The sequence below is a fragment of the Calypte anna genome, chromosome 2, assembly GCF_003957555.1.
Source record: "Calypte anna isolate BGI_N300 chromosome 2, bCalAnn1_v1.p, whole genome shotgun sequence".
Lineage (NCBI taxonomy): Eukaryota > Metazoa > Chordata > Aves > Apodiformes > Trochilidae > Calypte > Calypte anna.
This window is the reverse complement of record NC_044245.1, coordinates 41,991,274-42,006,859: the sequence shown is the minus strand read 5'-3', so window position 1 is coordinate 42,006,859 and position 15,586 is coordinate 41,991,274. Positions and strand designations below refer to the sequence as shown.

Below are 15,586 nucleotides of genomic sequence, written 5' to 3'. Positions count from 1 at the left end.
AGGATGAGGGGCAATGTGTTTAAATTAGAGAAGAACAGACTCAGACTGGATGTCAGGAAAAAGCTCTTTACCATGAGGGTAGTAGAAAAATGGAACAGGTTGCCCAGGAAGGTGGTTGAAGCCTTATCCTTGGAAATATTCAAGGTGAGTCCTGAGACTCTGAGCAACCTGATCTCATTGAGGGTGTCCCTGCTTACTGCAGGGGGATTGGACCAGGTGACCTTTAGAGGTCCCTTCCAACCCAAATTATTCTATGATGCTACGAAAAGCAAGTGACAATAAAGGAAATTTAGAAAATTGGATACTAGGAAGGAAAAGTTACAGTAGGAGTAATCTAACATGGCAGTAGAGGTGTTGTGGAATAACTATTCTCAGAAATACTCAAAATTCAAATGTACAAGACCCTGGTAGTCTGATACGAGTTTGCCCTGCTTTAAGGTGAGACAGAGTATGACCAGGTGGCCTCCTTGCTTCCATACCATCATTGACCTGGGTAGGCACTTCAGCTCTGAGGGAAGAACACCACTAAGCATGCATACAGGCAGTAACTCTGAGACCTCCAACATCTTGATGGGTCCTGTCTATACATAAATTTAATCACAGACCCCCATAACTGTAAATTCCTATGTAAAATATTATGTTACATTATTGTATTACTATTACAATACTATATTATTATATTACATTATTATATATTATATTATGTATTATATTATATTACATATATCAATCTTCTTTTTCAATAATTTCATTTCTTATGAAATAAAAGCTTCATCTAAAATCTTTCTAATGGAGAACAGCTACTGGGGATAGAAGATTTGCTGAAGTCTCACAGACATTAATCCATGAAACCTTTAATGGTTCCAGAAAGCAAGAATCTACATTTAATAGTTTATTTAGACAGTGCATTAGAAAAACATAGTAGGAGGTATTAGAAAAGAGTCCAAACACCCCATGAGACACTGAGCATTCATGCATTTACATAAAACCTGAATCAGCATGTAAGATTATCTAACAGCAAGCAAGTTCCTGTCAACAGCAGTGGCTGAGTAACAGATCAATAGTTCAGAACTGCCAAGAGAAGATCTTGACCACCACTGAGGTGAGAAGGTTACCCAACTACCAAGACAAAAACTGAGCAGGTGTTCGTGGCCATGTACATTAAGCTTCAGACAGAAGACGGGATTTTTTAATAGTCCAGAGAGGACAACAGCAGAATTGTAGTGAAATGAGGCAACCAGGTGCCACTAATTGGCAGGTAGTGGGCGTGAGCTTGTGTTAAGACCACCTGTGCCTGATTAGGGCAGGCCCTAACTGTGCATGAGCAGGATTGGGGGCCAATAAAAGGCCTAATCAGGCACAGGTGGGCTTAACACAAGCTCACGCCCACTACCTGGCAATTAGTGGCACCTGGTTGCCTCATTTCACTACACAGAATACCTGTAGTTCAGAATTACTTGACATAATCGAGTTTCCCTACTGTTGCCACAACAGGAAAGAAGTCCTTTTACAACTTCCTTGACTTTAGACAACGTGTCCACCTACTCGGAAAGTGACAAGATTCTTTAAAATTAATTATTTGCACCCACATTAAAATACTGAGAAGTGATAAGATTTCTCAGACATTGCCTACCCAACTTCAAGGAAAGATTATCAAAAGCTCAGTTGGTAACAGGAAGATTGCTGTGGAAACAATGATACAGTGGGCCTTCCCAAAGGTGCTGGGTATTTGTACAAAAATCCACAAAAATCTGAATGCACCCTATCATGCGTGCATTGGTAGCTGAGTTAAGTTGCTTTTGAAGTTGTCCAAGTCCATTGAGGTGACTTGGTGCTCATCCAGACCATTTTGTTTACTCTGATGTGCAGGCTATGACTTAGTAATTTATTTAAATTATAAATTACTACATAATTATAAATAATTATTTATAAATGAAATAATAAATTACTACAGCTAGTAATTAATGGGGACACAGGTAGGGAAAGCAGCATAATCTTGAAAGTATTACAGCCTTTCCTGATGCTACTGTCATCTCCTGGTGGAATTTCTAGTCACCTCAAAAAAATATGACCTAAATACAGCTACCTATAGATTTGTGCATGAGCTTCTACAACTGTCTGCAGCTTTTCAAAATGCAGAATGCATGCATTTAAACTGGCACTTCCAGTGAGCCTTCTTCTTTTGATATAAATTTATTGGACATAAAACTGATTTTAACAAAAAACAAACCAAAGCAAATGCCCTGCCCCAACCCCCCAAAAAAAACCCCCACAACCCAACAAAACGAACAAACAGAAAACCCCCAAAAAAACCCCAACAACTCACTGAAGAAGCTGCCCAGCTGTTGTAATTGTGACTGTCCAGTTCTTTGGTAACTGAAGATGCATCTACAATGGCAGCAATGAGGTACAAAATGAAGGCACTTCCATTAAAACATAGGCCCTGTTGAAAAAACAGACAACATAATTAACATGCACATGCATTTGTTTCAGTTTTCTATTCCTCTCCTCTGAAATGTAATGTACACATGCAATGTACACAAGAATTATAATTCTTAACTATCTTCCAAGTCTTCCAACTTGCTCTCTGTCAAATTAAAATGTAACTGCTTATTCCAAAAAAGACACTGTTTGGTTATGACAATCTAAGTGATGGGCAGTAAGAATATGATACTACATGAAAAAGAACAAGGAAACAAACCAAAACTGCAATATGATTATTTTCTAATCTACACTGTTGGAATCAAAAGACCTGTGGCATATAAAAAAAATATTCTTAAAGCTTCCAAAACTTTGTTATTCCCCACTTTTGAAGGACATAAAGAGGATGTAATTTTTTTCCAGTCATACTCTTCCATTTCCCCTTCAGTAAATTTCCCTTCTGCCTGTTTTGGAGAGGAGAAAGAAACAGATGAAACCAAGGAGGAGAACAGTGTGAAGGGACTACATGGGCCATCAAGATGGCAGCTGCTGCACTTCCTCTTCCAAGAAGCTGAGTTAACTTCTCAGAGTACCTATGTTCATTACTAAGAAAGATGCAAAGCAGATAAATTCATCTCACATGACAAACAAGACCAGTTTGCCTGGGTTTGGCAAGTAACAAAGAACAGGAAAGGGAGGGAAAACAGAACTCTGAGAAGATGAGAGAGATCAAAAGGTATGAGGGTTTTTTTAAAAGTACATAGTTTTAATACTTTGTCCTTTACTCACTACTTGGTCATGGCTATAGGAAGCTTATACTATTTAAAAAAAAACTCAGGGTTCAAAACTTTCAGAAGGGAAGCCATTCCCCAGACAGGTCCTTTCTGAACTGCAGATCCCTCCACAGGGCAGCATGCCGTGCTGTCATTTCTCCACATGACAGTCTCCAGATCCACATGAAAAAACTTAGGAGTTTTCTGAGCATGTTGAAGGACATGCACATTCTCCCATAGTTCCTAAATCCTTGCAACTTCAGGGAAAGCCTGAAGTTTGGGAAAGCCACTTACTCCACCCTTCTGCTAGGAACTGTAGGCAGTGCTTCAGCACGCTGGTGGAGTCCAGGGCTTGGCACTTGAGGTTTGATTCAGAGACTTATTTATAAGATTTATGAGGTTTATCTCACCTATATCAGTTATCTGATAAAAAGCAATTGTCTCTATGTACAGATCTCACCTCTCTTGTTTTATCTGGGTGGTACAGTAATAAAATATAAAACTATCAAATTTAGGCTAAGATGCCAACAACGCCAATCCACAAAAAGGGCCGGAAGGAGGACCCGGGAAACTACAGGCCCGTCAGCCTGACCTCAGTGCCTGGCAGGGTTATGGAGCAGATCATCCTCAGTGCAATCACACAGCATCTGCAGGATGGGCAAGGGATCAGACCCAGCCAGCACGGGTTTAGGAAGGGCAGGTCCTGCCTGACCAACCTGATCTCCTTTTATGATCAGGTGACCCGTCTGGTGGATGAGGGGAAGGCGGTGGATGTGGTCTACCTGGATTTCAGCAAAGCCTTTGACACCGTCCCCCATAGCATTCTCCTGAAAAAGCTGTCAGCCCACAGCTTGGACAGGAGCACCCTGTGCTGGGTTAGGAACTGGCTGGAGGGCTGGGCCGAGAGAGTGGTGGTGAACGGGGCTGCATCCAGTTGGCGGCCGGTCACTAGTGGTGTCCCCCAGGGATCAGTGTTGGGCCCAGTTCTGTTCAATATCTTTATCGATGACCTAGACGAAGGGATTGAGTCCATCATCAGCAAATTCGCAGATGACACCAAGCTGGGAGGAAGTGTGGACCAACTCGAAGGCAGGAGGGCTCTGCAGAGGGACCTGGACAGACTAGAGAGCTGGGCCGATTCCAACGGGATGAGGTTCAACAAGGCCAAGTGCCGGGTCCTGCACTTTGGCCACAACAACCCCATGCAGCGCTACAGGCTGGGCACAGAGTGGCTGGAGAGCAGCCAGGCAGAAAGGGACCTGGGAGTCTGCATTGACAAGAAACTGAACATGAGCCAGCAGTGTGCCCAGGTGGCCAAGAAGGCCAATGGCATCCTGGCCTGTATCAAAAACAGCGTCACCAGCAGGTCTAGGGAGGTGATTCTTCCCCTGTACTCAGCGCTGGTTAGGCCACACCTCGAGTACTGTGTCCAGTTCTGGGCCCCTCAGTTTAAGAAGGATGTAGAGGTCCTGGAGCAGGTCCAAAGGAGGGCATCCAGGCCGGTGAAGGGACTCGAGCACAGGCCCTATGAGGAGAGGCTGAGAGAGCTGGGGCTGTTCAGCCTGAAGAAGAGGAGGCTCAGGGGAGACCTCATTGCTGTCTACAACTACCTGAAAGGAGGCTGTAGCGAGGTGGGAACTGGACTCTTTTCACAGACGACCTTCAACAAGACAAGAGGACACAGTCTTAAGTTGTGCCAGGGGAGGTTTAGGTTAGATATTAGAAAGAATTTCTTCACGGAGAGGGTGATTAGGCTATGGAATGGACTGCCCGGGGAGGTGGTAGATTCTCCGTCCCTGGAGACATTTAAAAAAAGACTGGATGTGGCACTCAGTGCCATGGTCTAGCAACTGCTCCGGTGGGTCAAGGGTTGGACTAGATGATCTCTGAGGTCCCTTCCAACCCGGCTAATTCTATGATTCTATGATTCTATGACAGGTTCAAGTGAGGCACTTCTATGAGGCACTGATTTTTGAACTCCAGATTTGATTGCCAAGAGATTTTGTTGTTGTAATTTTCAGATTTCCCATTCCAAAAAGACTCAATTACCCTGGAAAGCTACAAACCCCTGTGATATCTTGTCACGTAGGAAAGAAAAAAAGCACATAATTTTTGAGAAGTGCTGCTCTGGGAAATAACACTGTTGGGGAAGACAGAATGCAGTGCAAGCTGATTGGGCCTTTACTGCCAATATATTACTCAAACCAAATGGTTCATGCTAAATTACCATCTGCTTCTTAAATTCAAATTTACCAGATTTTAAAAGCTTCCATTGATTGCTTTAGCAAAGAACTTGCAATGTTAAGGAGAGTCAGTGCTTCATGTTTCAAGCATGTCCTTTGGGTTAATTTGCAGTAAAAGCAACCTCATCTTTAGCTATTTGGTAATGTGCTTAACCTGTAAAGAGTGGATTTATGACAGAGATGTCATAAATTTTGGATGCTGCATACAATAGGCACAATTTGAGCTGTTGCCTGTGGGCTATCCTGGTATCTAACAGAGACTGAAATTCAGGATACTTCAGAGAACAGGAGGAAGGTAGGCATAAACTCACTCAAAAAGGTGTGTGTCATGCTTTCTTGAATGAAGACATAAACAACATCTCCCTGCAAAGACAGCCAGCATTCCTCTTGTTGAGCCAGGAGTGGCAGAGGCTCAATACAAAGGCTGTTCCCAACAGCTCTTTTAATATCTTAGGGGAAAACAAGCTGGAATGCAAGCATCTTTTTTCCTATTTTGCATTAATTTTCTCTTCATATTACCCCTTACTATAAAAAGAGACTACCCTTTGGACCTAGGTTAATTGATCTTATCTATAGTATGTTTGGAACTTAGAGCAAGACATGCACTCAATATGATGCAGAAGCAAATCAGATTTTCCAGATTGTCTATTACACAGATCAGGGGCAACTCATTTACATGCAGCTGTTGTCTCTTAATAATGTTATACAGATGAAAGAAGGTTAATGACTAAAGCTGTGTCCAAATGGGTACAAAAATGCCTTCCATTTAAATGTACTTTACTTACACCTCATGCAAAGGAGGAAAAAAACAAACCCAACAACATCAACACCCCCCCCACACACCTTTAAATGTTCCCAGACACACTGCAGCTGTAATTGAAATAATCCAACATTTCTATAGCAGTGTGATAACCTTAATGGTAATTGCTTGTCATGAGACTTGAAAACAGTGAAACTATCTGAACATATTCCTGGTTCTTATTAGTAATTGCTATAGTTGGCTATTTATTACAGCAGCAAATGGGAAGACAAAAATAGAGTATTCAATTTTAGTCACATACACAATATAGCTGATAACAAGATGTTTGCAACACAGAAATCAAATATATTTTATCATAAACAGAACAGAATCCTAGTCAATAATATTTAGCTAGCATAAATAAATAATGATAATAAAAAAAGTATCTCACTGTACCAGACAAATGCAAAGCTAAAATTTATAGTTCTTGGATGGGTCACAAATAGCCAGCTGGCTGAGATGTCAATGACTTTTAGGATCTATTACCCTGAAAACCAACCTGTTTTGAAAATTACACAGCCAAGATTGTTAAAACCACAAAAACTGGATCTGAATTTTAAGTGACTGTGAAATTCTTCTGTAATTACATTAGGTGTTTATCTGATTTACATTAGGCCTTGAGCTATAAGAGAAGGATTACACGGTAGTTTACAAATATATAATTTTCAACACCATTTTCACAGTGGGCACATTTTCACATACATGGATTATCAGACCACTGCCACCTCTGAATGATCTTTGGTTTTACTTTAGCAGGGAAGAACTCATATTTTAAGAGGCGGAGTCCCACTTCCAGCTCAGGGTGTTGATTCAAGTAAGGATTTCTGCTGTTTAAGCCATATGGCCAGGTCTGTTAGCTCAAAGGCAGCAACAGACTCATTTTTCATGGGATGTAATCACTACAGCGACAAAGAGAGGCCACTGTGCATAAGTATCAGTCACACACATTATTAAAAATCAAGTCACTGTATCAATAGCTGAACAAAATTGTGAAACATCATAGGAAAAAAGTGTTTTAAAGGTGTCTGGGTAGTACAAAGGTTAAACAGTGCAGGTATGTGGTCACACAGAAACTACGAAAAAATCTGCAAAAAGCAGAAGTGCAATTGGTTTACTACACCCACAGAATGCATCAATATTTTATCCTCTTTGTTACCCAGCAAACCTGAAACGGCAAAGAATGGGAGTATTTACCACTGTGGTCCATGGCACCTGGGGGATCCTGGTGTAGGTCATTGTCATGTAGATGATCAGAAAGAAGATGGTGAGAACCCAGTAAAACACAGCTACAAACATCACCCAGCCAAAGGCTGGATAGAGGAAGTATTCTGTTCCAGCAATCAGCGTCCACACCAGCAGTCCCAACACCTGCAAAAGTGATGGAGAAGAAAGAAATCTGTTACATAGTCTTAGACCTCATACATTTGTTCTAGTTTAAGGAATAGCACCACTGCTGTCCACACAACCACTTGATGAGCTGAGCTGGGTTGCTGGGTTTTGCTGTGGCAGTGTGTCATAAAGGGAAAGGCAGAACAAGGTGTCTCAGTGTTGATTTAACTCAACCTTTAAGTATCATGAAGCCATACTTGCAGTGGTTATACAGCTAGCTCTCAAAAGGATTGGTTAATATAGCCTACTAGCTTAGCTACACAAAGGTCAGTGCTACTATTTTGCAGTCACTGAAGTAATTTTAGAAACAGAAATCTGCGAAGGACCACTGGGATCTTCATGTCCCATCTGCCACAGCCACAGGTAACTGAGTAGCAGTTCAAAATGGTCCACATCTGCTCCGTGGACTGCAAAGCATCAGAGACACAAAACAACTCCTAGGATCTCATTATAAAAGTTAGTAGTAAAATACCGACAACCATCACCAATGGTAACATGGTGCAGGTCAGGTTGGGAATGTCATTATATTCCACAGTTCTGAAAACATGTCCCAAGTGACCTGACCCTACGTCAGGAGCTCACACTCAAGCCAAGACCCCATCCAAACCAATCTGGGGGAAAAAACTCTCCCTCCTGTGATCCTGCAGCTGGGTATCTGGTCACATCTGAGACACTTAGAAATGCATGAGCCAGAGATTTTAATATACTCCAGTTTTCTCTAGTGTTAAGTGGCCTCCAATGGACAAAGAGGGATGAGGAGTAAACAAAATGGAAGTCACGTTATGTGCTGCAGGAAGAAAAGCTGTGTGTTTTGCAAATTGTTCAGCAATTAGAAAAACATTAATTTTGAAAAAAGGGGATATTTTATACCTAAAAAACCCCCAACCAAACAAAGAAACCAAACCCCAATACACACTTTACTGGAGTCAGACTTGGGAACTAAAATTCTTTTATGTGAAACAAAGGTCATCTCTTTCTGCTATCTGCACTATGGTGAAACTGCCCAGCACTGAAAAATGGAAGAAAATAAAAAAATAAAGCAAATACTTTTCTATGGCAGGATTGAACATGTAAACATGTAATAATAAATCTCTAAATCTTACTGACATGTCAAAACAATATTTGTTAAACCAAGGTTTATTGTAATAGGTCCTGTTAGTTTTCAGCCACCACCCGGTATCTGTTTATTTTGTCTTCAATTCATCTTCCAAATTGCCACTCAAACTTAACTGAGCCCTCAATTTGCTGTCTTATGTGTTCTCAGTATATTTCTGCATATTATTTGTACCTTCACTCACATCTGCACCATGCATACATAAAAATGTCTGTTCCATTGTTTCGATTTTTCTTTTTTTGTCTTATAAGAGCAAAGGCATATAATGGCCTTTTTAAAAGCACTGCCCCACCGTTTTCATCAATTGAGCAATTTCTCCCTAACAACAGGAATTTTGCTCGGACTGGGATAAAAATTCCTACTTCCCTCAGCACACCAGGGGAGGGCAGCATTGCCTCATAAGAGCAGTTCAAATTGTATTAACTGGGTAGTTAAAAATATACACTGTTCTTTAAAGCAAAGAGCAAAGTTACCGGCTCAGCAATGCTTCCCATGGTTTATTTTAATTCCAGTTCCAACAACATTCTACTGATAGTAGCAATCCAGTTAATAGTGCCTAATAGTGCCTCAAATTGCACAACCTACCCATGATTAGATTAAAATTCAACTCAATTTTAGTGTAACAACTGCTTTAAGGTTAAACAATCTTGATACTGTTTCAATAACAAAATCCCATTTTCCTAGGATACAAAGTTGGTTTTTATTGTGCCCATCCACTTTAATCCAAATTTAAATTCATCATCTGGAAATTATGCCAATAAATAATTGGTCTCGTGCTTGATAAATAATTATTAAAGACAGATTTATCCTAGGTCTGAATATTTAGTAAAATACCAAGGACAGAAACTTCAAAGATGAAACAAAGAAAACAAATAAATTAAACATCACAGAACACTGTAACCTCCTGACAACAGAGTTGTTTTTTAAAAAGCTTTTAAAAATAGAGGTAGACTTTTTCTTAAAAAGAACAAGACTACCAAAAATGCTTAAAAGATTGATCGTGACACCTCAGCATATATAGTGGGTTATTTCTGGAAAGAGTAAAAGCAGCTGTACATCTCACAACTATTTAAAAAAAATGCTTTTAATGCATGTTTTTAGCTAGCCCCTGCCAATGGCAGCACAAATTACCTAAGCAATTGAGATGCACCACGGATGTTACAGATTTATATTCTTAACCAGTTCTGGGTTCACACGCATTGTAACTTTGACGGGTTGCACATTAGAGTGCATCTGACATTTTCAGTGAGATCCAGATACTCTCGCTGAATATTACTCGAGCTGACAAGCTGAAATAATATTTCATATTTCTTGATTGGACCTGAAAAGGTCAGATCAGCTCATGGTCAACAATTCACTCTGTGTGTAGTTAAATGATATGGCAAATGGTTTTAGTGCCTATGTAAACATACGCAATAAATTGATTTAAAGTTCACAGGGGCTGTCAGCATCTACAAAATACCTAAGGAGTCAAAGGAACACAGACAACTAGACAAGTCTTTCATGATTAGCTTGTCTTCTCAGCATGTTAAATACTGAGATAACTTCTGCAGTGTTAGAAGCCCATCTAGTAATATTCTGACTATCCCTTACGCTACATGCTTGCTGTTCAACAGATCAGTACAAACTGGATGACACTTGTGCATCTGCTGGAGCCGAGAATTCCACTTCTCCTGCTGATTTGATAACAAACCTCACCTCTGGGAATAACTGAGCCATATTCAAATGCAATCCCAGTCAGCACCTGGTGTACAAAATCTGGCAAGTGAGTGATAGGTATGTGATTCCACACAGCAAAGATCAGCACCTCCAACACCCAGGGAGTGCCCACAGTCATTCAGTGTGCACAGACAGTACCCAGCCACCCTCACTGCTTCAGATCACCTCTGAGACAAGGGAGAAAGCTTCACACAGTATCTGGGAAAGGCCTCTACCTCACTGTAACCAGGTATGCCAGAGCACACCAGTAACAGCTAAGTATTTAATTTTAATTTATGAGAATAGCTAAATTATGTTTAAGTTTTAAAGTCAGAATATGCTTATTTAGAATTATAGGAACATACTACAATCCTGTCAAAAATTACTCTGAGAAAGGGAGGAAAATCATCAAGAACACCAAAGAAAATAATCCATGTGGTAGTCGATGAGAGGGGATGCTGGGCCAACAAGGGGCTCAAACTGGACCAGATGGGTCCAATTTTTCAAGTCAAAGGGGAGATAGGGATTTCACTATTCAGAACACGATAAAAGCAAGCAGTTTTCCCTTGTCTACTGCAGTCTCTGATACCACCTCAGACATGTCTTTTGTGATCATCTGGCCACTGCCTGATCAGGTACCTCCATTACTAGAATGCATTAATATGTCAAGAATGCATTAATGCATACTTCAGCAGTTGGCAAATACCATAAAAAGGAAATAACTTTTGCTGCAAAGTCCAATATTATTGACTGTGCAAGTTTAAAATTAGATGCTTAATTGCATATTCAAACCCTTAAATAAGTGCCATAATTTTTCTGTGGTACCAAGAATTTTAAAAGTATTTGACTTATTTAGTCACTTTAAAAAATAAAGCCTTTGTTGCCTAGGAGATGAGACCTATCTTGTCTCATGTTGCTAGTGCAAATCAGCAGGTATGAAAGCAGGTGCAAGCCTGAATCCATGTACCCACGTCTGCCTTTTCAAGCAGCTAAAAAACTGCAGAACAGAATTGATACTTGCAAACTGTATTTAAAAAGCCTGTGATCTGGTAACTCCTCTCCAGTGTATCTAACGCTACAAATTCTGCAGCATTGATCTTGACCTGTTAACTCAGCAACACAGTTAAAAATGTTTATGCATCCCTTTCAAAGGAAAAAGAATTCTTGTTGTGGCAGAACTGACAGAGGGAAAAACCCAAGGGTCATCTACTTTCATGAAATAAAAACCAAAAAAAAAAACCTATTTGGCATGTTTGCCTAAAGCTTTTCCTAGTCTTTATCCTAGACAAGCTTCCTAGGACCATTTCAGTTCTCTGTATGCATAATTACTGTAGGATTTATACAGAATTGCCAGTGTCACAGATGGAAATGGCAGTAGAAGGAGAACAGAAGAGTTGTTCATTTGCAGGAACAGTTCCATCTTGTATTCAGGCTACCTAAACACGGACAGGATTCAGAACAGACCAAGTAGAAAGCAAGAAATCTTGCCTCTTATTCCCAAGAATGGAAATTTACAACTAGAAGAGAGAGAGACCATTCTAAATTATTGCATGTCATTATTTCACTACTAAATCGCAAGTTAGGAGCCACTTCTGCCTCCATCCTTTCCTTCCCTTGGCTACTCTGCAGGCAAAAAGAAAAACCAAACCAAATCAAACAAAAAAAACCCCAAAAAACCCCAAACCAAACCAAACCAACCAAACAAACAAAAAACACCCCAAAAAAGCAAATCAAACCACCAAAACCCAGGGAGTCTTCTGTGGGCAGAGAGAGCATAATCACTTCTCATGCCTTGATGCCTTGTCCCCAGTGTCTTATCTCACCCTTTCATGGGGGAAGACAAAGTTGGAGATGCTTTTCAGCAGGTAGTAAAGAGGGTAAAAGCAAGAAATCCTAAGGGCAATCAGACCAGCAGTTCACCACTAGAGTAGCTGCCTTTATTCAACGTAGATTTGTCAGCCATCCCTTGGGTGTTTGTAAGAATGTGGTAAGATTGACAAACATTTTTACAAACCTTTATGACATGGATCACAACCCAAAATGCAGGATCTTATACTGTTAATCAAAATATTGGTGGGGGGTGGGTGGGAAGGCTTATTTTAAGAGAGAAAAAAGAGTTCAGTCGTAAGAATAGGTAGATTTAGTTGCCTCATATTTGAAAGACACAGAATTCATTTTTTTTCTTCATGACATGGTTAAATTGACTAAATGTTTTGCACTGCACTTAAATAATGTTTTTTCAAATGGAGGTTTTGTGCTCTCATATGCCACCTATGAAGCCATATACATTTCACCTTTTGCCACTAGAGAGCGTACAATCATTGCTTTTGTTTTGGTGCTTTTTTTTTTTTTGGGGGGGGGGGGTTTGCTGGGTTTTGTTTTTTAAAAAAAGCTTTATCAGGGAGCAAGATTCAGATGGCCAGCAGAAACATCGAAGGGACTATTTGTACACAGTGCCAAACCCCTGCAGATTGAAAGGGAACACCTTTCAAGAACAGAAACCTTTCATAAGGGTTATCCAAAGCTACCGTGTGTGCACAAACAACTTTGATAGGTTCACTTCCATACCAGCTACACAACATCAAATGTAGGTTTACCCACAAAAATTAAGCCTATTTATTAATAATACTTAAAAATACAAAAAAACAAAACCAACCACAAACCCAAAATAAAACCCAAAACAAACCCCACCCCAATCAAACAAAATGAAAATAAAAAACCTTGAAGTTCTTCCCTACTATTTAGAAAACTGTATTTTAATGTCCATGGAGGAAAAATGTCTAAGAAAAAATACAGTGAAAGCCTACAAGTACTGTAAAAAACAACAAACATCAATCCAGACTAAAGTATAAAAATCTTGTTTGTGCTGCAGTAAGAGAACAGGTGATAAAGATTTTAAAACCTAGGTGGAGAAAAATGGAAGGATAAAAATGTAAATGTTATTTCTATTACACTGAGTAAAGATTTAGAGACAAGGAAACTCAAAACCTTCTTTCAGCTACATTTTTAAGAGATAAAAAATCCTTGTTTAAATGTCTTTGAAACCACAAGGACCACGCACACACACACTGTAAGAATCAATACACTGCCTTAGCCTACTACTTCTTTTTCCCAGCCTCCACCACTTTTTTTAACACCAAACATTACAGTGAGTTGACATCAGCCAACCACTACTGTCCCCCTCCTCATTACCCACAGCTCTGTACACCACTTTTCCTCCATAAGAATTTTGTGTTATCAGCAGTTGGGAGAATTTATTTTGGTAAGAGCTGCTTGGTGGAGGAATTCTTTGAGACTCACCCAGGCTGCCTTCTGGCAAGACAGACCCGCAGATGAGAACATGGGCTCTACTAAATAGCAAAAAAGCTATCAAATACTTTGAGTTCTGCATGTTTTTGCAGGTTGTACACCAAATAAGAGACTAATGCCTTTGCTGAGATGTAGTGAAATGAGGCATCCAGGTGCCACTAATTGCCAGGGAGTGAGCATGAGCTTACCTTTTATTGACCCCCTGGTCCTGCTCATGGGCAGTGGGGGCCCACCCTAATCAGGCACAGGTGGGCTTGGCACAAGCTCATGCCACTCCCTGGCAATTAGTGGCACCTGGTTGCCTCATTTCACTACACTGAGACTTTTCAGGGCTTTGCCTTCCTAACAAAATTCAGAAATCTAGAGGGCTCACAGAAACATGCCAGTAGTAATAATGGACATGTCAGTAAAGTATTTTATCATTAATACAGTGCAAGTATTCATGTCAAACTGAGTAGCAGAGGCAGATCTCAAGCCTCTCCTACCTTTAAAAACATTTTGATTTGTAATAAAACTGTGCAAAAAAATAGTCTCTTCTACTTTCATACCATGTCTGAAAACTGCCCGAGTACCTTTTAGATTTTTTTCAAGCAACCAGTTTCAGCATTAAATCTTCCCACAACTTCAAACTTTCTGCCATGCTTTTGGCTCTGTGGTGGTGCCACTAAACACCTCTCACTACAGACCAAATGGGAGGGCTTGAAATAATGGCAACACTAACCATCCCTGCAGAAAACTCCCTGCACTTCTTCACTCTTCAGGACAGATTTCTTAAGAGAGAAAACTACTGGAAGCAGCTGGTGCCAATATATGCTCCAGAAGCATGTCCTTACTAAGCCTGAACTCCTGTACTCAAGGAGTAGTCCAAATACTATTACAAACCCCACAGAAAAGCCTCCTGACCCAAGCTGGAAATGGGTCAAGGCCCACGGGCAGACATTTCATTCAACAGGGTACACGCCTGTTCCGAAGTCAGAATTCAGAACAAACCCTTCAGCAGCTGATAGACCTCCTGTGCCTTTCCTTCAGCTCCATGGAGCAGGAAAGTCCTCCCACACCTGTCCCAGTTCCTCAGGAAAGAATCCAAGAGCATATTTCCTTCCAAAATTGAAAAAAAACAAACAAGGGGGCGGGGGGGGATCAGGTCTCCCTGCACCTGAGCCAGCAAAGAAGGGCCAAGTTCTGATGTTCAACCTGTGACCCTCATTATCTGGGTTCAGCCATGCAATGAGGATGTACTGAACCAGCCGTAGCATGATTGAATAAGGGCATTGGCTTGCACTTAACAAAAGGATTTACAAAGCCAGCTTGCAGGGGTGCCCAAGAAACCCTAAAGTCTCAGTGGAAGAGCAGAGAGAGGGAGGCTGTCGGCTGCTGGCACGCAAGCGGGAAACTTGATTTCTGATCAGTGATCAGCATGAGTGCTGCAGCGCTGCCCAGGCATAAAGACCTGAGCAAAATGCTGTTGCATACTCCAGTTTCATGCTACCTTAATGAATCTACTGCCCACTAAAATGAATAAATCACAAAGGTCTCCTGGCCTCCACCATGTACTGCACTAACTGCTCTGCAACTCACGCGTGACGACTCCGCCGCGATGCGCTCGCTGCTCCAGCTCGCTGAAGCTGACAGCTGAGAAAAATAACCCCAAGGATGGCAAGGAGCAAGCTGTCCATCCCAGCAGTGTACTACAAACATTGCTTCACCTGAGAAATACGCATGGAATGTGTGAGAGAAGACCTAAGGCAAGTAACACAGAGCAAATGGAGGTAGCTGACATTAAAAAAAGCAAGATAACGTTTTCAGGAAAGAACAGACCATCCCACCTCCCATCAAAATT

At 40.8% G+C, this 15,586-nt stretch overlaps 1 protein-coding gene across 1 annotated transcript in view; it reads right to left on the bottom strand.

Annotated features, from left to right (window-relative positions):
• Window positions 1-15,586, bottom strand: part of CMTM8 (CKLF like MARVEL transmembrane domain containing 8) — a 37,530-nt gene that overhangs the window by 1,699 nt on the left and 20,245 nt on the right. Inside the window, exons 2-3 of the mRNA XM_030445566.1 lie at window positions 7,431-7,604; window positions 2,327-2,443 (exon numbers count right to left, since the gene is read on the bottom strand). Of these exons, the coding sequence (XP_030301426.1) occupies window positions 2,327-2,443; window positions 7,431-7,604 (291 nt within the window). The remainder of the gene's footprint in view (window positions 1-2,326; window positions 2,444-7,430; window positions 7,605-15,586) is intronic.